Source organism: Theropithecus gelada, chromosome 2 (assembly GCF_003255815.1).
Source record: "Theropithecus gelada isolate Dixy chromosome 2, Tgel_1.0, whole genome shotgun sequence".
Classification (NCBI taxonomy): domain Eukaryota; kingdom Metazoa; phylum Chordata; class Mammalia; order Primates; family Cercopithecidae; genus Theropithecus; species Theropithecus gelada.
This window is the reverse complement of record NC_037669.1, coordinates 141,113,573-141,134,570: the sequence shown is the minus strand read 5'-3', so window position 1 is coordinate 141,134,570 and position 20,998 is coordinate 141,113,573. Positions and strand designations below refer to the sequence as shown.

The 20,998-nt window shown below is 46.0% G+C and overlaps 1 protein-coding gene across 1 annotated transcript in view; it reads left to right on the top strand.

Annotated features, from left to right (window-relative positions):
- Positions 1-222: 222 nt before the first annotated feature.
- Positions 223-20,998, top strand: part of MED12L (mediator complex subunit 12 like) — a 342,999-nt gene continuing 322,223 nt past the window's right edge. The window contains exons 1-2 of the mRNA XM_025376276.1: positions 223-495; positions 1,353-1,584. Of these exons, the coding sequence (XP_025232061.1) occupies positions 1,486-1,584 (99 nt within the window). The 5' untranslated portion in view covers positions 223-495; positions 1,353-1,485. The remainder of the gene's footprint in view (positions 496-1,352; positions 1,585-20,998) is intronic.

Genomic DNA, 20,998 nt, shown 5'->3' with positions numbered 1-20,998 from the left:
CCGCGACCTCTGGGGAGGTCGAGGAGGAGGGCGCAGCGGGGGGCCTGGAGCGGGGCTCCAGAGGGCGCTCCCTCCCTCGCCCAGGTTCACCCCAGGGCCAGCCTCGGCGCCGGGGCCCGCGGGCTGCGCGCTCTGCGGCTGCGAAAACCCGGAGAGGCGGATTGGAGCGCGCTCACCGCGCTCGCAGCCAACTCCTCCGCGGTCCGGCCGCCGAGCTGGGCATGCTCAGTGCGGACGCCGCGCCGCCGTCCGCCAACTCGGAAGCTCGCGCTCCCGGGCCGTGGGGGCGAGAACGCCGGCGGCGAGCCGGCGTCGCTCGCCGCCCCCAGACAGTGGCAAACTTCGCGGCGTTCCCGGAGCTCGTCCGGGCGAAGCAGATACCTCACAAATAAAATCATAATCCAATTCCCCCATCCCAACCCGAATGATGGAGGCTGCGGCGGCCGGAGTGACCCCGCCGCCGCCAGCCCCAGCCCGCTAGCCGCGGACCAACAGGTAAAGTGTTGGGGGTTGGGGGCGGAAGGGAAGAGGAGCTGGGGCTGGGGGGAGGCGGCGGGCTGGAGGAGCCCGAGACGCCTGCGGGCTGGCTGCCCCCGTCGGCGCTCACAGCTATCGCTCCTCACCCCCTTCCCCAGCCCCTGGAGGGACTGTAAAGGGTTAAGTCGGCCCCGCGCCACCGTGAGCACGGCCCCCTCCAGCCGCCGCGACCGCCAGCAGCGCGCCTCGGCGCCTGCCCGGAGCCGCCGAGGGGACCGGAGCTGCGGATGCGCCACCGGAGCCTGGCGGACGTCTAGGAGTCACCGGCCGCTTCCCACCGGCCGCATCCCTGCGTCTCGCGCCCCCTTCAGACCTCCCTTCCTCTGCACCGGCCGGGTCCGCGCCCAGGTGGCGGGGTCTGCGGGGCGCGTGGCGGCGGGGGAAGGGTCCCTGCCGGGAAGAGAGGCGGGGGCGGTCCGCTCCGCAGCTTCTTCCCGGGAGAGGAGGGCCACCCTCGCCTTGGGCGAGCACTTGAGCCACCAGCCTAGGCGCCAAGAAAAGTTTTTTTTTTTTTTTTTCCAGTGCCCCACCCCCACCCCATGCTGCGCCCAGCTGGGGTGGGTTTGGGTCCATTGGTGAAAAAAGTCACACGTTCCCATCAGCTGCTCCTCCCCCTGGGGACAGGGTGTGGGGGGAGCAGAGGCGGCAGGCGCCGCGGAGGACCCTGGCCGACCTCTAGCCCCTCCGCCGCCGCCACCAGAGCGGTGCGTCCCGGGGCTCGAGCGCAGGCGAGTACCCGCCGAAGGCTGTCCCCATCAGTGCGTGTCTGCTGCCGGGCAGCGGCAGCATCCAACCTGCTTTATTCCTGCCTGCAGCGCCACAGCGAGCGTGCGAGCGAGCGAGGAGGGGGAGAGAGGGAGTCTGTCTGCAAAGTGCTGCTCCCTGGTGCTCAGAGGCGGCTGCTCCAGCTCCAACTCTCATTCATTTCGCCGGTTAACATGAGAGATCATGGCCGCCTTCGGGCTTCTCAGCTATGAGCAGAGACCGCTGAAGCGCCCCCGGCTCGGGCCGCCCGACGTCTACCCACAGGACCCCAAGCAGAAGGAGGTAAGGGCGCCGGCGGCCTCCCCGGCAACCGGGGCCGCGCTCTGCAGCACTGACCCGGGGCCAAGTTGGCCCAGCGGGCATCGCCGGCGCTGCGGGGGAAGAGGTCGGGGAGGGGGATTAGAGGCGGGGGCCGGGCTGGCGGTGCTGGGCGACCCCCCGGCGGCGGAGACCAAGCGGCTGTCAGTCCCCGCGCTCCACTGGGGCGCTCGCTTTCCGTGTGCCGATCGCTTTCTCGTTGCCGGGCCTTGCACGGCGCCGCCGGGAGCTTCTCGGGCTTCTTCCCTGCCGAAACCCTGTTCGCTCTCACTCGCTTCTGCCTGCTTTATTTTTCTTCTTGCCGCTTCGGTAAATCGTCGTAAACTTTTTGAAAAATGTTGGAATGCAGTGCATCCTACATTGAGGGCTTGCGTTTTGCGTTCGCTGGCCAGGGACGAAGGTGGGGGGAGCCTTTCAAATTTTCAGTTTGGAATGAAAGTCTTTTTTATCGAAGTGATGAATATTTAGCTCTCTGAGTACACCTCTGTAACCCTTCTCCCCTTTAAAAATTAAAATTAAGGAGAAACACTGATTTTCGTCTCTAGAGGCAATTGGCTTAATTGCTGGAGGCTGTTTTGTATATGTAAAAGCAGGCGAGTTACCTTGGGAGGGAATAGGTCCCAGGATTGCTTATTTCTTTGAATGAAATTAATTGGAGACACCTTGACTCTTGCACCAGGTACACTAGCTTCAATGGCTAGGGTAACCAAGGCGTTTTGTAGCTATGTATCTGTTTGTCAGGAGTTAACAAGTAATTATGTAACCAGTCTCTAGTTATAATGATCACCTTTGGCTACACCATTTGCCCAGGGACTTGCCTTTCTTTTCTTTCTTTTTTTTTTTTCTTTTGATCACCTGCTACCCAGCTGTGCTTTCTGAGTTTGCCAGCTGCAGTCCACCCATCTTCTGTTCAGCTAAACACGAACTGACCACATTTCAAAACTTATCTTTCTGAGAATCTAAAAACCCTTCATTAAAAGTTTGTGGGCCCACTGATAGCACAGAAAGGGCCTTGTAAACCAGACAACGAGGGGTCCTTAAGACTTTCCTTTTGATAAATGTATCTGTTTCATTAGGAGATTAAGTGCTTGTTTGGCTAAACCGTCTTGCTTATAAACGTGTCTGAGAAGTAAGGAACAGCAACTCCTTTTAGAGGTTTAGCACACTAAATATGCTCGAGCATCAGTGGAGTCACGCAGATGAAGCTGGGAAGGTTTTACAGGTGGTTTCCAGCACCAGCTTTACAGGATGGTAGAGGTTTGAGAAGATTACCCAGATTTTTTCCCCTACCCATTACCCCACGCTGCTACTCCAGCTTAGAATGAAGTTAATGGTTAAGGACTGGAAATAATAGAGAAGCTGAGGATCAAGTGTAAAGTTAATAGCTTAAAAATTATTAGGAGGAAATTCTTAAAGTTTTGATAGGGACAGGGACATTTCGTTGGTTGCACTTTATCATCTTGTAATTAATGTCTTACTGTGTCTTTCCAGAGGGCAGCATAATTGATGGCATGATGGCTTGGGATGCTGTGTGGGCTTATTTAGCATTTGTTCTTCAGGCCAACGCTCATTTCAGGATTGGGTCATCTGTGATTCTGGAAAGAGTAATTTTGGATTTCAGGGTCTCACAACATTTTATGGCGTTCTAAAACTGGAAGCGACCTTAGGGACTACTTTTTATAACTTCCTTTTGACTAAGTGAAACAGGCCTGGAAAACTTGATTGGTTCAACCAAGGTGTATGGGTGAATAAGCAGAGGAGTTGTACCACCAAACCAGTATTTATGTCAAAACTAATACTGCTTTGAGGATGATTTATGCTAAATTATGTTCTGATGTTATCACCTTTCCCCCAAGGCAGCCAATGTTTTATCTCTCTCAGGCGGACAGAGTTATGTGTAGCTGTAGCCAAATTTGGGTACAATATGGAACAGGTGCTTGGCTGTTCTTGGGTGGCTGGTGAGTAGAGTTTCCTAAGCTTTAGTTATTTATGTACTGTCTCCCTCAAGATTTCTACCCTACCCCTGTACCACCTGTACTTTTATTCTGAAATTTTCTTTAAACTAATTTTTAAGAAACTTTGTGTTTCCTGGGCAGTAATACATATGGAGTCATGGATTTATTGCAATATATGTATATATAAAATTTATATCAAATCATGTATACATACTATTTTAATTTGATATTACATGCACATATGTATATGATTATACATAATAAAATGAGAGCATTACTGTTAACACTTTAAAAGTTCATCTGTGTATCGAAAACAACAGTTATGTTCCATTAGAGATATGTGTGGTGGAAAATGCTGATTTAACGGAGGAAGTGTGGGCTTCCAAGTTGGGCTGACCTGGATTTAGCTTTTTTTTTTTTTTTTGCAGTTATGTGGCCTTGGGCAAGTTGCATAGCCTCTCCTTTGTAAATTAGTTTGTGCACTTCAGAAAAAATTCCAAACCAATATTTATGTGAGAAAAGTCCTCCTCCTAGTAGAAGTTATTCTTGTCACTGTAAATGTAATTTTTATTGTTGTTGTTATACCAGTGGTAATAGTATTTCAGAAAAGGGCTCCAAGCAGATAGGGTGGAACCCTTGAATGAAGACCCATGTGGAGAAGTATGGGGGTGGGGGGGTGGAATATGGAAGCTTTAACCTGCTTGATGGATTGGTTATATTTATTTGAGAGCTTGCTGTGCATCAGCATCCTATAGGACTTCATTATATATTGTGTTACAATACTTTGCCTCCTGCAAACAGACTGTCCTCAAGCCTTTAAAACAGGAAATCAGAAAACTGGCGGTCATCATCGAGACCTCCTCCTCGCTTATACCCCCTTCATCCATCAGCATCTATACATCCATCCGCACATCCTGTTCAGTTCCAAAATATATTTCCAATCTACCAGATGCTCCCCCGTTTCACCAGTATGCTTGGTCTCCCTTCTGGCTTCAGGGTGACTTCTCTGCCCCAGTGCTCCTGCATATTCTGTTCTGGCCTTTCTGCCTGGACACCTGTCTGTCTAGCCACCTGTCTGTCTAGCCACCCCCTCACACTCAGCATTCCACCCAGCTCTTCTCACCTTAGCCTGTGTTTAGAAAGGTAGGCTCTGGAGCCAGTCTGCTTGGGTTGGGACCCTGGCTGTCCTGTTTATATGCCCCTTATTCTCCCTGTACTTCATTTTCCTTCCATATAGAGAGTGATAATACTAAACCCATAGGGCTGTTGGAAGATTACCTGGATAATATGTGTAAAAAGCATTTAGAACAGAATCTGTCATAGATTCAGCCGCTCTTTGTTTGCTGTCATGAACTACTGTCAGGCCTGCCCCTTCATCATTCAAGTCTCAGGCTTTTCTGGTGTATCATTTACAATTATATACTTATTTGCATCTTGCCATCTCCCTCCAATAGATCAGTTTCATGAGGGCATGGATGAGTCTATTTTGGCATGGCAGAAGTACCTGGCACCTGCACATTTAGTTCCTAGAATGCTGAGGGCACAAATATTTATTGGAACGTGAGTAAATGTGGGATGAATAAATTAAAAAGGGAAATCTGGCGACTGAGGGGTGTTGGGGAAAGTCAAGGTTAAAGCTGAAAGTATCCTTTGCATCTATCTGCTTTGGAGCCTGGGTTAAGGCTAGAAGTACAAATAAGGTCCAGAAGTAGGAAGGAAGAGGAGGTTTACTCTGGGACAAAAGAGACCAAAACAGGGCTAGGCACAGTGGCTCATGCCTGTAATCCCAGCACTTTGGGAGGCCGAGGCGGGTGGATCACCTGAGGTCAGAAGTTCAAGACCAGCCTGACCAACATGGTGAAACCCCGTCTCTATAAAAAAATACAAAAATTAGCTGGGCATGGTTCCAGGCACCTGTAATCCCAGCTACTTGGGGGACTGAGGCAGGAAAATCGCTTGAACCCGGGAGGCGGAGGTTGCAGTGAGCCGAGATTGTGCCACTGCACTCCAGCCTGGGCGACAGAGCAAGACTGCGTCTCAAAAACAAAACAAAACAACAACCAAAAACCAAAACCAAAACCAAAAAAAAGACGCCGAAACATTTGAAGAGTAAATATGTGCAGAAAATCAAACTTGTTAGAAAAATTGGTTGGGGCAGTAGTGAGATTTCCAGGAATCAGGAGCAGTAGAGCCCCACCAGCAGGGACCTACAGGAAGAATGGCCTGGTGTGCAGTGCAGGGGCTGCCCGAAGATATACACTGCATGACTTAGGAGAGCTGGTGGTAATGGTGGTGTCTGCATGCAGATATCCCAGAATTGGTGGTTCTTCAACTTCAGTGGACATTCAGATTACCCTGAGGGCTTGTTAAAACAGATTGCTGGGTCTCTAAGATTCAGTAGGTCTGAGGTCAGGCCCCAGGAATTGAACTGGTGACAAGATCCCAGGTGATCTGATGGTGCTGGTCTAGGGCCCCACTTCCATAACCCTGACCTAAAAGGGAAGGCATCCAGTTCTGCAGGGGCTAGAGCATTCTGCTTGATACAAGCAGGGCTGGATTAGACTTCCGTGTATGGCTGAAGTTGCAGTAGTTTGGCTTAACAGCCAACTCAGCCCAGACTTGGTGTGCTTGTCCCAGAATTTGTGCCTTCTCTTACTTCAGATCTAAGGGAATGGACCAGGAAGTCTCAGTCCCCCTCCAGTGGCTTTTTCCATTACACTTGAAATAAAATGCAAACCCTTTACCTTGGCCTTCAAGGCCCTACCAGTCTGGCCCTTGTTCACCTCTGCAATCATTGCCTGCAGCCAAACAGCCTGGCTTTGAGTTCTGGCTCCCCGACTTACTGCCTGTTTGACTCAGCTTCCTCAACCGTGGAATGAGGTTTGTATTTCTTCCAACTTCATAAGGTTGCTGGGAAGAGAAAATGAGCTAATGTATGCAAAATGTGTGGAACCGTGTCTGTCACAGAGCCAGCACTCAACACAGGTCAACCACTATTAGCTGATCCCTTATTAAAGGATGCTGGGGGCCTCCTGTTGTACTTACCATAACAGCCACAAGACCCTGCCTTTCAGGATCTGGACTTTGAGTCACCCCTTCCAACTTGCTGTGTGGTGGGACCACAGGCTGCCTCTCTCTTCTTCCAACAGTCCTAGCTTCTTTGTGTATAGGTTCCTGTCCCTTGCTCCCTACAGCAGTTTTGTTTCCTGTCATATGGTTCATAGCTCAGAAACCCCCACAAGGAGGCCTTCCTTGCAGCCCATCTTCCCTCATCCTTGCCAGTTCATTTCCCTGCGTTAGTATGTTTTGTAGTGCTTGTCACTGTCTGAAGTGCAATTATTAGGATACTGTTCTCTCCATAGCCTGCCTTCCAGCTGGAATGTAAGCTGCATGAGAGTAGAGGCTTGTCTGTGGTGTTCACATCTGTGAATGGCCTAGTGCCTGGGAGTAGACTAGGTGCTCAGTAAATACTTCATGAAGAAATTAATAAATGCAGAAAGAACTATTAATGAGCAATTGTGAGTATTTATAACATTTGACTGTCTCAGTGCTTGGTTTATTTTGGTAACTCCTGTTAGTTTTCTTGTTAGCATCGAAAACTCTTAAACACATCAATGCCTGTTTAGAGGCAGCTGGGGAAGTGAAGTGGGGGAGGTGGAAAGTTTGTTTCTTCAAAAGGGGAGGATGTTGATAAAGTTTTCTGGGAAGAAAGGACAGGTTGACCAGTTGTCTTAGGGGACCAAAAGAGGAGGCAAGGGAGATAATTTGATTTCAGAAAGCTCCTCACTTGAGACTAATTGGCTGGCCCCAAGGCACTGCTACAGACCTCCCAGAATCCCAGTGTTCCGGGAGGGACTGATGTTTGTATTTAACTCATGCCTCAGGTGACTCTTGGGAGAGGAGCAGTGTAGGAAGCACTGGTTGGGAGGTCCTGTTGTTTTCAGCTTCTCACAGTTTGCTACCCAAACTCTATGGCCAGGGAGGAGGAACTCAGCTGGTTGTCATTTTTCAGGGCCTGCCAGCATCTGCAGCCGAATGTGAAAGATGCTTGTTAAAAATGCACATACACACTTTGGGGAGACCAAGGCTGGAGGGTCGCTTGAAACTGGAAATTTGAGGCCAGCCTGGGCAACATAGTGAGACCCCCATCTCTACAAAAAAATTTAGAAAGCCAGGTTTGGTGGTGCACACCTGCGGTCCCAGCTACTAGGGAGGCCAAGGTGGGAGGATCACTTGAGCCCGGAGGTTGAGGCTGCAGTGAGCTGTGATCTTGCCATTGCACTCCAGCTTGGGCTGTAGAGTGATACCCTGTCTCTTAAAAAATGCAGATAAAGTGGCCCAACTCTACCCTAGACATGCTAAGTCAGAATTCTGGGAAAGAAGCTCAGAAATTTGCATTTTAAACAAGCTTTCTAGGTGATTCCAAAACATGTCAAGCTTGAAAACTTTTGCTTTAGTTTGCTGTCCTTATCTCTAGAGGGCATTGTGAACTGGGCTTCCCCTTATTCCTACCTGCTGCCCCTGATTTGATGTATTAGAATCTTTTGGACAAATAAGTACCTTTTGGTACTAAACAGTGCCAATGAGTTTAGTTTTTCCTCCTTGAAGTTCTAATAACCATGGTTCCCAGCATAGGCTTGTTTTCTGTTGCTGTACACAGTTTAGCAGAGGAGAGTTTTATGCCTTGGTTTTGAAATAGCTATATCTCCCTCCTGCATGCATTTGGCTAAACTGGGGGATAAGCGAGCAGATCTTGCTTTGTTCCATGAAGCCATTCTTTGAACTTGTCAGGGTTGTGGAATTTTCTTTGACTGTGTCCCTGGGTTCTCAGTTTTGCTCTTTGGGGACCCCTGTAAGACTGTCAATTAGGGGTACAACCACTGTCCTTTAGCCTGTCAGATATTTCCCTTGGAGTAGCACCTGAGGAGATGAAATGGGATCCTTTAGGAGGTTGGAGGACTATACCATGAGATCTGGAAAGTAAACTGCATTGGGTGAGCACGAGGCAGGAGAGGATGAGGATGCACAGACTTGAAAGATTCTAGTTGAACCAGTTAGTGCCGCCCGCAGGTGTGTGCACAGGTGTGCGTCTGCCTATACATATATGCACCAGTGTGTGAAGACAAAGCTCCTCGTTAGTGTAGTAGTGAATTAAGGAAAAAAGAAAAGCAGAAGTAGAAGCATAGAGTAAGTGAAACTTGCAAACTACAGGAATTGTGATGTATTTCTTCTGAAGCTCTCTGATGAGGTTCTGGGAACACCATTCTCAGGGCTTCTAGACTAGGCAGGAATTTGAGAAGTTGGAAGGATCCACAAGAATGAACATGATGAAAGATGTTAAAATGTCAGGTCTGTTGGGCAGTGAAGGAAGGGGTGATTGACTTAGCCTGGAGAAAAGCTGACTTCAGAATCTGAGAAAAACCAGGTGGAGGGAAGAAATCCAAGGGAATTGCAGAGGGGAGACTCTTACCTCCTACATATTCCTTCCCAAAAAGGGAGTATGGAAACACTTGGACTTTTAATTACCTTTAGATAATTTCTAAAGCTGGGTGATGATGACAAGGGAGTTCATGATACTGTTCTCTTTCTCTTAGAAAACGTGTATGTGTATGTAAAGAACTATGTCATTAAGTGATACAACAGCTTAATTTTGACTTAAATATACGTATACACAATCTAGAAGGATTACCACTCACATACAAACAGTTATCTCTGGGGGATAGGCTTAAGGGTGATTTTTATTTTCTTCTTTGTACTAATTTGTATTCCAAGCTGTAACAATAGGTATGTACTACTTTTGTCATTGGAGGAAGTACATTAAAGAATAATTATTAGGTAACTTTGACTGATTTAGAGAAATGGGTTTCTGTTAGTTCCAAGCCAACCTAGAGCCCCTTTAGGTGATGCCTAGGCAGAGGGATCTCATAGGGTGTAGATATAGGCATTTATGTACCTGCGATCTACCAAAAGCTGGATAGGACTGGAGTTAGGACTGTTAGGTGATCATTCCAGCTCCGCAACTTGAACTGTGTGATATCCGCAGTTGGGTCATTTTCCTCATCTATAAGCTGCAGAGAATAATATCTGATATATAGAGCATTTTAAATGTGAAGCAATGTTGTAAACTTAACTTTTTAATCGAATGTAAGGTATAATAAATTCAGTGACCTGCAGGAACAGGTTTATACCAACTGATTGTTAAAATTTCAGGAATTTCATGAAATGGTTGATAGCATGTTGGTAGCTTGAAACTGGCCATACAATTCAATAGTGGTAGTATTAACACCAAGGAAATTGGCAAATGCTACAAATGAGAACTTAATTTCATTTTTTTTTTTTCTTTTAAATTTGAGACATAGTCTTGCTCTGTCAACCAGGCTGGAGTACAGTGGCATGATCTCGGCTCACTGCAACCTCTGCCTTCCGGGTTCAAACTATTCTCCTGCCTCAGCCTCCCGAGTAACTGGGATTACAAGCACACACCACCATGCCCAGCTAACTTTTGTATTTTTAGTCGAGACGGGGTTTCGCCATGTTGGCCAGGTTGGTCTCGAACTCCTGACCTCAGCTGAGCCACTGTGCCTGACCGACTTACTTTCTTTCTAAGCTGATTAACATTTACCTGCATACCACCGGGTATAGTTATAGGTGGCAGACACTTTGTTGACTACTTCACCGTCATTATTATCCTGCTTTTCCCTTGTCTGCTTCTCACTAAAAACTATTTTTTCTTTTTTTTAAAGCCAGATCCTAGCAGGGCTCAGTAGTGCATGCCTGTAATCCCAGCTACTCTGGGGACTGAGGTGGGAGAATCACTTGAGCCTACAAGTTCAATATTAGCCTGGGCAACATAGTGAGAGCTGATCTCAAAAGAAAGCCAGATTCTCATTTTCCTAGTTTCCCTTGCATGTTGAGATAAGCATATAACTTAACTCTGGCCCAAGAAATTTAATAAAAATCTGGATTCCTGGAAACTGTTTTTTTCCCCTGTCTGATAAAAGTACAGGCACAGAAGGAGAATGCCATCTCCTGATGACCTGAAGGCTCCTTAGTTTTCTATCTTTGGAAAGGTAATAAAAGAACATAGCTGGAGCTGGGGCAACCATCTTATGGCCTTGTGGCAACAAGCTTATGGAGAAAAGACAACAAGAGGAGTCAGTTGAGTGGCTTTATGAATTTGCTAGGCTGCTGAACTGACCTTGGGACCACTTCTCCTTGGACTTCTTGTTAAGTAAACAAGGCATAGCCATCCTCATGGTTTAAGCCACAGTTGGACCATATGTCAATCTCTTGTAGCCGTGTAATGTTGTCAAGGTACTTTCTGTTTATATTTTGGTATCCTTGAATAATCGCAGCATGAGGGCCACCCCCCTCACCCCCTTTTTTCCCCTCAGGGATTACACATTCCAGGAACTCTCCTGCTCTTTGGCTTCGTGAGGAATACATGTCAAGAGACAAAGAGCAGTGGCATCTTGTCCATCAGGCAGTGCATTGTGACCTGGTCCTATTAGAAATGGAGGGGGAACTGAACAGCCGCCTCCTTGATTTATTTCTGTTTCTGGCGGAAAGCATTTTGGTGGGAAGGGAGGAAGAACCCTGTTCTGTTTTGCTTAGAGAGGGAGATTCTGTAGGTCTGCTATTTTGTGGGGAAGCCATGCATGTTTATAGATAGAAGGGAACTTTGAGGTGGATTGTTCTAACCTTCTCATTCAATACAAAAGGAAATTGAGTCCCAGGCAGGTTAAAGTGACTTGTCAAAGCAGATCTGGGCCAAGCACTTGTGTGCCCTGATTTGTTCTTGCAACTTTACTTGGCCTCTCTGTAAACAGCCTCCCCTTCTGGTAAACACCCTCACGTTGCCCTGGAAATGAGAATCACTCTGCAATTTAGGGCACCCAGTGCCTCTGTGAGAGCTAAGAACTCTTCAGCTCACCACTTGATCCTCTCAGAGCCGGCCAGATCTTGTGTGGTGTTTCCTGGGCAGGGGGAAGAATACTTCAGAAGCTCATGCACTTTTGTCGTCGTGTTTTTTGATAGAAGGTTCCCAGACCTATCTGCAGCCTCTGAGGATAGCTCTGGCATTGGCATTTGTGGGCTGTGTGCGTGTGCTGGAGGTCATTTCTATCTAGTTTCACTTTCTTGGTTGAGATACCCCCTTATTTATGGGTAGCTCTCTTGAGAGAGACGCACACAAGTGGTACCAGTTGCCCAGTTCCAGGAAGCAACACGTACATGACGTTCTGTATAAATGGATCTTTCTTAGTTGTACAATGCTATGACCCTGAGAAGAGGAGAAAAAGTTTAGCCCTTGGATTTTATTTTCCATGTTTTGCACAAAATCTTACTATAACATATGCATGCCAAACAAATTCAGTCATTCAGCAAATGTGATTGAGCACCTTGTAGGCTCTTTGACAGCTATGGCACTATGAGGACAGGACCACAGACTTGTATTCCCTACTGCATCGCTGACTTCCAACACAGTGCCTGGCCTACACCTAGAACTCAAAACTTTCTTTTAAGAATGTGTGTAAGAATCCACAAATGCTAAGAGCATTAGATACGGTCCTAGTGCCCCAGGTCTTCAGCCTAGAGCAGTTAATTTCCACTGGTGAGGGGCGAGGGTGCATTTTCTTTCTCTCTCCTTAAGACGTTGGCAGTGTCTGGAGACATTTTGGGTTGCTACAATAGGGTGTGTGTCTTGGTACTTGCATCTCGTAGGTAGAATCCAGGGATGCTGCTAATGTTCACCAATGCACCAAACAACCCCCTACACCAAGGGCTTAACTGGCGCCTGCTATCAGTAGTTCCAGGATTGAGAAACTGTCGTCTAGAGGAAGTGATGGACCTGTAAATGAGGAGCACATGTTTCAAATATTCTTTAAGAGGAAGGTGCAAAGTGCTGTGGAAACCAGAGGAGGGGGAGTGACCCATTTTTCTGATGGGACAGATAGAAAAAGAAACTTTTGAATCTGGAACTTGGAGGGTGTGTAAGCGGATGGGGTTGAGGATAGGGAAGATTCATTCCAGGAGAAGGAGCAGCACATGCAAAGGGTCACAGGCCAAAATGATGTGGGTGTGTCTTGGGCTATGGGCCTGCCGCATGGTACGGGGCGTCAGGGGGAAAGCTGGGTTGGTGTGGGAAAGAAAGGTGGGATACAGTCATGGGGATCTTTACTTTGTGGAGGCTTTTGGATGTTATGGTGGAGGAAGCCAGCCACTGTTCAAGGGTGATAAGGGAATGAGATTTAAGATGATTGAGGGTTGCGTTTTCAAGGGACAGTGCCTCTGAGGGTCATATTGAGGCAGAAGGATTACCTAGCTAGGTGGTCCTTGACATTCAGAACTGGAAGTGGGTGATGGGTTTCCTGTGGCTGCCATAACAAATGACCACAAACTGGGTGGCTTAAACCAACATTCACTCATTCCCTCACAGTTCTAGAGACCAGAAATCTGAAATCCGGGTGTTGGCAGGGCCACACTCCCTCTGAAGGCTCTTGGAGGAGACTCCTTCCTTGCCTGCTCCAGCCTGCGATGGCTCCAGGTGTTCGTGGCTTCTTTGACTTGTGTCCACACATCACTAATTTTTGCCTCCATCTTTACATGGTCTTCTCCATTGACTGTTTTCCTCTGGGTGTCTCTTATAAGGACACTTGTCATTGGATTTATGGCCCACTCGGATAATCTATGATGATTTCATCCTTAATTACATCCGCAAAGACCCTTTTTCCAAATGAGGTCACATTAACAGGTTGTGGGATTTGATGTGAATATCTTTTAGGGGAGTGTTTTTTGGTCTATGGGATTGGGAAGCTCAGGAAGAAAGGAGGGGTGTATTAGTCCGTTTTCACACTGCTGATAAAAAGACATACCTGAGACTGGGTAGTTTATAAAGAAACAGAGGTTTAATGGACTCGCAGTTCCACGTGGCGGGGGAGGCCTCACAATCATGGTGGAAAGTGGAAGGCATGTCTTACGTGGTGGCGGGCAAGAGAGAATGAGAGCCAAGTGAAAGGGGAAACCCCTTATAAAACCATCAGCTTTCATGAGACTTCCTAGCAAGAGAATGATGTGGGGGAAACCGCCCCCATGATTCAATTATCTCCCACCAGGTCTCTCCCACAACATGTGGGGATTATGGGAACTACAATTCAAGATGAGATTTGGGTGGGGAAACAGCCAAACCGTTATCAAGGGGTGAATTTATGAGAAACGTTATTTGGATGGCGGAATCAATAAGGTGGATATGTGAAGTAAGAGGAAGGAGCACAAGAATTTATCAACACTTTTAGCTTAAGCCAGTGGTTTCCAAACTTTCTGCTCTTGAGAATGCTTTGCAGTCTTAAACTTTGAGGATCTATTAAGCTTTTATTTATGTAGGTTACATCTCTCAATAATTACTGTGTTAGAAATTAAAACTGAGAAATTTAAATATATATTAATTCATTAAAAACTCATAGTCAAACAATTTCATGTTAAATTGTGTTTTTTAATGGAAAATAACTTTTTCCCCAAACCAAAAAATAGTGAAAAAAGAGTGGTATTATTTTACATTTTTGCATGTCTCTTTAATGTCTAGATTTTTGTATTTAGTTCTGCATTCAATCTGTTTTGAGACATTATTTGGGTTGAAGAGCATGAATAAAATCTGGCTTTTCACAGACAAATAGTTGAAATGTTCTCGAGAACTCCAGAGGTATTGGAATTGGAAAACTACTTGTTTAGACTATTGGGTAGGTAGATCCATGGGGGTCCATAAACTAACATGCCATAGGGAACAAAGTAATTTAACTGTTTTCCAAGGATGGGGTGGGTGAGGGAGGGGAGGAGAGAATTAGTTCATTTCTGAATGTTTCCAATTTGAGGAACCCCTGGGGAGTCCAGGTTGAAATGTATAGTGGTGGAAGCTAGAAGTCTCGATTTGGATGTGATGTATTCATAAATAATTGAAGTCATGGGTGTGATTACCTGTTGAGAGTGTGCAAAGAGATGGAGGATTGTATGACCTGGAGAGATGGAACTTTCTAGGGATAGACTTCCTGGACTCTGTCAGGGGATCTCTGAGGAGGGCAGTTGACAGAGATTTATGGGTGCAGATGCTAAATGACCCAAAGAGACAGTTAACATCAGTAAGACTCCAGCTCCATTTGCCTCCTCTTAGTTTTCCTAGATCTGGTTATCAGGCTGAGCAAGGCTGAACTGGCCCTGAGGCAGAGGATTGAGGACCCAAGGGAAGTGATAGCTTTGACCTTGTAATAAATCTCTTCCTCTTAGAAAGGAGGGGAGACAGAATTGACACAGGGCTCCCCACTTACCTTGAATTTTCTACAGGCATTTCCAGAGTCAGTTGGAATGTGCCAAGATTTCCCCAGTAAGAATTAACTCTGCCTTCAACCCATATCCAGTGTGCTGCGGATCAGCTGTGCAGCTGCCTCCTTATTGTCAATTAAAATTTGGTAGAATTTGCTGCTTTCCTTTTCCAGCCTTTTCATTCATAGATAATCTAATGAGGTTGTTGAGATCTGGACTATTTAAGTCATTGGCAGGAGTGAAGAACTAATAAAAATGTATTTTGTTTGAAGTGTTGTTGGAATTTTTTGCTAAGATGCTAGTTTACTTAAAGGTATGGAGCATCTATCAAAACTGTGGCTGAAGCAGTGCTAAATAATTTATCATTCTCCTGAGTTCTGCGAGGAAGGTTAATATTGACATTGCTTAGGTTCTTCTTCTTTTTTTTTTTTTTTTTTTTTTTTTAATAAATAAAGCTTCACACAGTGCTGTTATTTGACAGTATGGAAAATATTTTTAGGGTCAGAGTTGTTTTTACTTTGGTCAGTTTCAGACTAAATGTAAACTCTCTTGAAAAAGATTCTTTATGAATTGGAGACACTATTTACATTTCTACTACTCACTTGAATCTGCTTTTAAGTTATTAACTAACTGAAATGTTTTCAATATTATATTTTCATTTACTTAGTACTTGATATGTGTCTTCTACTGTGTTAGGTCATATGGGGGTGTAGAAAAGAAATAGAAGCCTCCTATCTGTCTCCTCTAAAAATGTGCTTCTCAGAATAACCGTGGCAAAGGATCAGTTTTTAGAAAAATTAATTTTCAATCTGTTGTAGACTAATATGATAAAAATGAATTACTAGGAAAATGAAATGCTGCTTGAATGTAGTGGTAATGTCAAATTGCTGTAAAAGTTTCCAAATACTCTCAGTTTTTGCACATTTCATGTTGAGGACCAGTGACAGTATCAGACCACACTCGGGGTGGTTGCAATGCTCTACAAGTTAATGTCGGTTTACCTACCCACATAAAACAATTTTTAAAATGACTGATTCATTAGTTTTATTTATTTATTTGAAAATTGATGAATAAGGTAACATTCTGTATAGTGTACAAAGTGCCACATTACATTATAATAGCCACTACTTATTGTGTTGGTTATTCTGAGTGCTTTAGGTGTTTGGTTTTATGCCAGCCTCATGATACCTATGAGGTGGGCATTATCATCTCTTGCTTACAAATGAAGAAACTGAGGCACAGAGAGGTACTTAACTTGCCCAGGGTCATTGAGTGGCATAGTGATGTAGTTGGACTCCCTGAGCCCATGCTGTAAACATTCCGCTCTATTTATATAGTGAGTCTAAGAATGCTGCGTGAGTTCAGAAAAGAGAGGGCTGGATACATGGAGGTTACACTGGCAGATGTAGGGTCTTGAGAGAGGCAGGGCCTGAATGGGTGGGACATGCTGTACCAGCTCATGAGAAGAAGCTGGAAGGGAGGAGAAGGGGGGCTGTTTATCTGCAGATCAGACCTAGTGGAGCGTCTGCTGGAGCCCCAGCAGGTTGGGGGATGGGGGGTGGTGGTGACCTCACGTGGTTCTGCTGTTAGATTTATCTCACTAGGTCATGCCTAATAAATCCAGTGTGGGAGAGAGTGGAGTCGGGGAGGCTGGGAGGGAGACGACTCTAGTAACCAAAGCATGAAGTAAAAAGAGCCCGACTGATCAGGGCTTTAAATAGGACTGGAGAAGAATTGGCAGTTGGTGACAGATTGGTCAAAGGAAAGGAAGAGAGGCGAATAGACAACGCTCATATTTCCTGGAACACTGTTCAGCTAGGATAGTAGGTCCTGTTGCTTGAGGACCTCAGAGTGATACAGTTTTGTACTTAGTCTTCAGTGATGGGACAGGCATTTGAATTCCTTGGGTGCTGAATTGGAATGAATACTCAGACTCCCACCCACCCTGTGATTTCTAACTGGTATTAAATGGTTTAATTGAAGGTCTTATTCTTAAAAGGACCTTGTAGCTTTGGTTTATGCTGCTTGTCCTGTGCTTTAAATCTCCCTTTAATGCCTGTTATTGACCTCCTTGTAGGCTGCTTGGGTGATGGTTAATCACCAGATTTGCTTGGAAGGTTTACTAAGCTTGGTGGAGGTGCAAATGAGCAAGCCCCCTGAAAATAAAAAGGGTGGAGGCTGAGAGGTGCTAACAAAGGTTAACTGTTCAAACTAGTTTTTCCGAGGTTTACCGGGGGAATTTGTTTCCTTGACTCAAAATTATATGTTTAGCCCCTCTGTTTCTGAACAATTGGCCTAAAAGTAATGAACAAAATTGCCAGCACCAAGAGCAAAAAAGAGACATTTCCGTTCTCTTTCCCCTCTTTCCCAAGCAAGAGGAAGAAGGATGCTCTGTAGTGAACGTGGTTCACTGCAACCTCGATCTTCTGGGCTTAAACAGTCCTTCCACCTTTGCCTCCTAAGTAGCTGGGACCATGCCTGACTAATTTTTATTTATGTTGTTATTTTTAGAGACAGGGTCTCACTGTGTTGCCCAAGCTGGTCTTGAATTCCTGGACGATCAAGCGATCGTCTCGCCTGGGCCTCCTAAAGTGTTGGGATTATAGGCATGAGCTACTGCACCCAGTCTTGTTGTTATTTTTCATGAATTTGCAGTACATTTGGTGGGGAATCATTTTTTTTCTCTCCTACAACGTGGCTTCCTGCAGATGTGTGCTGAGCGTGGGGTCAGAGATGGAATTGAGGTGGGAAAGAAGGATAAAAGAAAGGAGCTACATAATGGATAAGTGTAAGTCAATTAACTGGACTGCAGAGGACAGAAACCACGGCTTATGTTTGTGTTCTCTGCCCTCAGATCACCTAGCACACTAGCTTGTTAAGTACTCTGTGAAAAATGATTTAAAGGAAAAATTTGTTATGTAAGATTGCAATGCAAGAACTATATGGCATACCTCAGCAATAAAGGATCTAAAGAGAAAACTGTCTTTTGAGGCTGCCTTAAATATAATTCTGGGCAGAATAAACTAGCAAATACCTTAAGTCTTTCTTGCTTTATGAATATGCAAATCTAAAAGTTCAAGTATTTTTCTCCTGCAGTTCCCTGGATTTTTTTTCTGAGAGCCACATCCAGGTGTTTGATATCAGAGAGTGATATGCATTTGAATGTGATTTGAATATGAATTAATTAATGGGATACAATTATTTAGATAAGAGTGGAGTAAATGCTAAGTATATTTAGATATAATTGGAATCAGAGACTCTCTCCCACTTTTAAATGAGGGAGGAGGAACTGCCTGTCTCACTAGGACACTTCTGGGTAGGATGAAGGAGGTTGTCATGGGAAATTGGCACTTCTGAGAGCTGTGTGTTCAACACTTCATTCATGGTGGACATTTCCATCCAAATTGAATTTACTGAGTAGTCAGTCATGTGCTCAGTTTGGGCCATATGTGCTGGTCATACAAAAGATCATCATTGTAATGATGGAGATACCATTTTTAAAGTAATTAGTGTGCATGCCAGTTACTGTGTTGATTGTATCACAAGTGATTTCCACTTATCCTTTACAGTAGACATGTGAGGTAGGTGGGGTGATCTCCATTTCACAGAAGAGAAAGGGAGACAGGATTCCAGTTTAAGTTTGTTGGAATCACACTGTGCTCTCCTCAAAGAATTCACTGTCTTGGAGCGTACATTGGACCTATTTGGGGCTTGCTTCTCATATGGCCACCTAACCATCCATTTTACTTCTCACCTCTCAGCGTCAGTTTCTCAGCCTATAAAACGGGACACATCCTGCCTAAGCCACTTGTCTATTATGAGGATGGTCATGAATGTGCTGTTTAAATGTGAGGGAGTGGTATTATTACCATGATTTTTTTTCTTTTTGCCTGCTCTAGGTACAGATGTAAAGGTAGTATTTGCGTTTTGTGTTGAGCTCATAGCCTTTTGGTTTTGTTGGTCCCCACAGTTAGTGATTGATGGCCTGTGGTGTGATTTGGATGGGGGGTGAATGCTAATAGCAGTACAGGTGACAGTGGATGTAAAGAGCTGACTTTCATATGTGGTTTTGATGCAAATATGGCTCTGGTGTTAGAAGGGTTGGGGCAGGAGAAGGACAAGGTGACCTTTTAGGGAAGTCCTGCCTCTCCTAAGTCGGGCCCCTACCTCTGGCCCTCTTTAGGAGGCTGGTATTAATGCTTTCTCTTGTAAATATTTTGGTTGCAATGGGGAAATTCTTCCCCAGACTCCTTTAAAAAATTTCTTCAAACAGCTATTAAGTATCATGTCAAGTAGAGGAACTCCAAGTAGAAATCAGTCCCCATTGCTGTGCAGTGAGCAGCTGAGATATCTGCTTATCCAGAGCCTTAGTAAAACTGCTTTTCTTGGCCGTTGTAGACTCTGCAGTAATGGTCCCCATGCTGCTGCTAAATGGACTGGATCCTGATTTTAGGGGGCAGTCTTGCCATGAGGAATAGAGCAGAGCCTGCCCTCCCCTACCTGTATGTTTTCGTTTCTTAGGGCTGCTGTAACGAAGTACCAAACATTGGGTGGCTTAAAACAATGGACATTTATTCTCTCATGGTTCTGGAGGCTGCAAGCTTGAAATCAGTGTATGCAGGGCCGTCCTCCCTCTGAAGCCTCTAGGGCAGGACCCTTCCTTGTCTCCTCCAGCTTCTGCTAGCTCCAAGTGTTCCTTGGTTGTGGAAGCCTAACTCCAGTCTTTGCCTCTGTCTGCACATTACTGTCTTCCCTCTATATCCGTCTTAGCTATGCCAGATTAGGATCTGCCCTAATTCAGCATGAGCATCTTAACTTGGCCATATATGCAGAAACCCTGTTTCCAAAGAATGTCCCATGCACAGGTACGGGGAGTAGGACTTTGATATATCTCTTTGAGGGATCCAGTTCTACCCATCACAGTGTGGCTCCAGGGCCTCTCTTCAGATCCTCCTCTGCACATCCTCCTGAGTTGGTCTGGTACTAGCTGTTGCCTTCTAGGGCCTGGGTTGGCAGGTCATCCCCTCCTGTTTTCTCAGGGTCTTCAACTTATCTGCCATCTCCCTTTCTTCCTATTAGCTTCAACTGCTTCCTTCACCGCCTTCTTCCTGGTGTGAATAAAACATGCACCAAGCTCTCACATCTTAGATCTCCTACCCTAGACCCCATTTTTGCATCTCTTCTCCTCTTTCTCCAGACTTCCAGAAGCATCCGGTGTACTCACTGTCATCCTCACCTCCCACTTCTTCCTCTGCTCTTTCCAGTCTGGCTCTGCCCTCCTTGTTCTGCTGAGACACCCCTCTCAGGTCTCCCGGAATGGCCGCATTCCCTGCAGCACTTGATTCTGTTGCTCCCTCCCTTTGGGAAGCAGTTTCTTCCTTCAGCTTCTGAGGTAATACACTCCTAGTTTCCTTCTCTCTGGCCACACTGTCTCAGTCTCTTTTGAAGGCTTATCCTCCTCTAACTGGCTATTAAATCAATACTGGATTTTTCCCAGGGTCTGTCCTAGGTCCTGGTCTTTTCTCACTTGATCTTCTCTCTAGGTGATGCCAGCCATCCCCAGGCTTCAGTCACTAGCCATATGCAGACAACTCACAACTTTACGACTCCAGTCTAGACTTCTCTAGACCTGTATAGCTGAGTGCCTACCAGAAACATTTTCTCTGTGTGTCTGATGCCTCAAACTCACGATGTTTATACCTGAACTTGTGATCTGCTCCCCTTCCTCTGCAAAAAGCCCCCAACATGGGGGAGATATACCATCCCAAAAGTCTAGGACATCCTTGACAACCTTGCTCTTTGTCATTCTATCCAAGAAGTCAACATAAATCCTGTTCGGTTTCCCTCCTAAATATCCCTCCATTTCTTCCTTCTCTTTACCTCTACCACCACCATCTTGGTCCAAGGTACTATTATCTGATATTCCAACTCTCATGAGAGCCTGGTAGCTGGTCCCAATCCCCTTACCCTCAGCCTCCCAGTTGGTCTGACCCTCCTTGCCAGTCAGTTGTCCACACTGCAGTTCTATTCAAGTCAGATAATGTCACCTTGCCTGCCTGCCCCCCCCCCCCCCCCCCCCCCCCCCCCCCCCCCCCACCCCCCTCCCTCCCCCC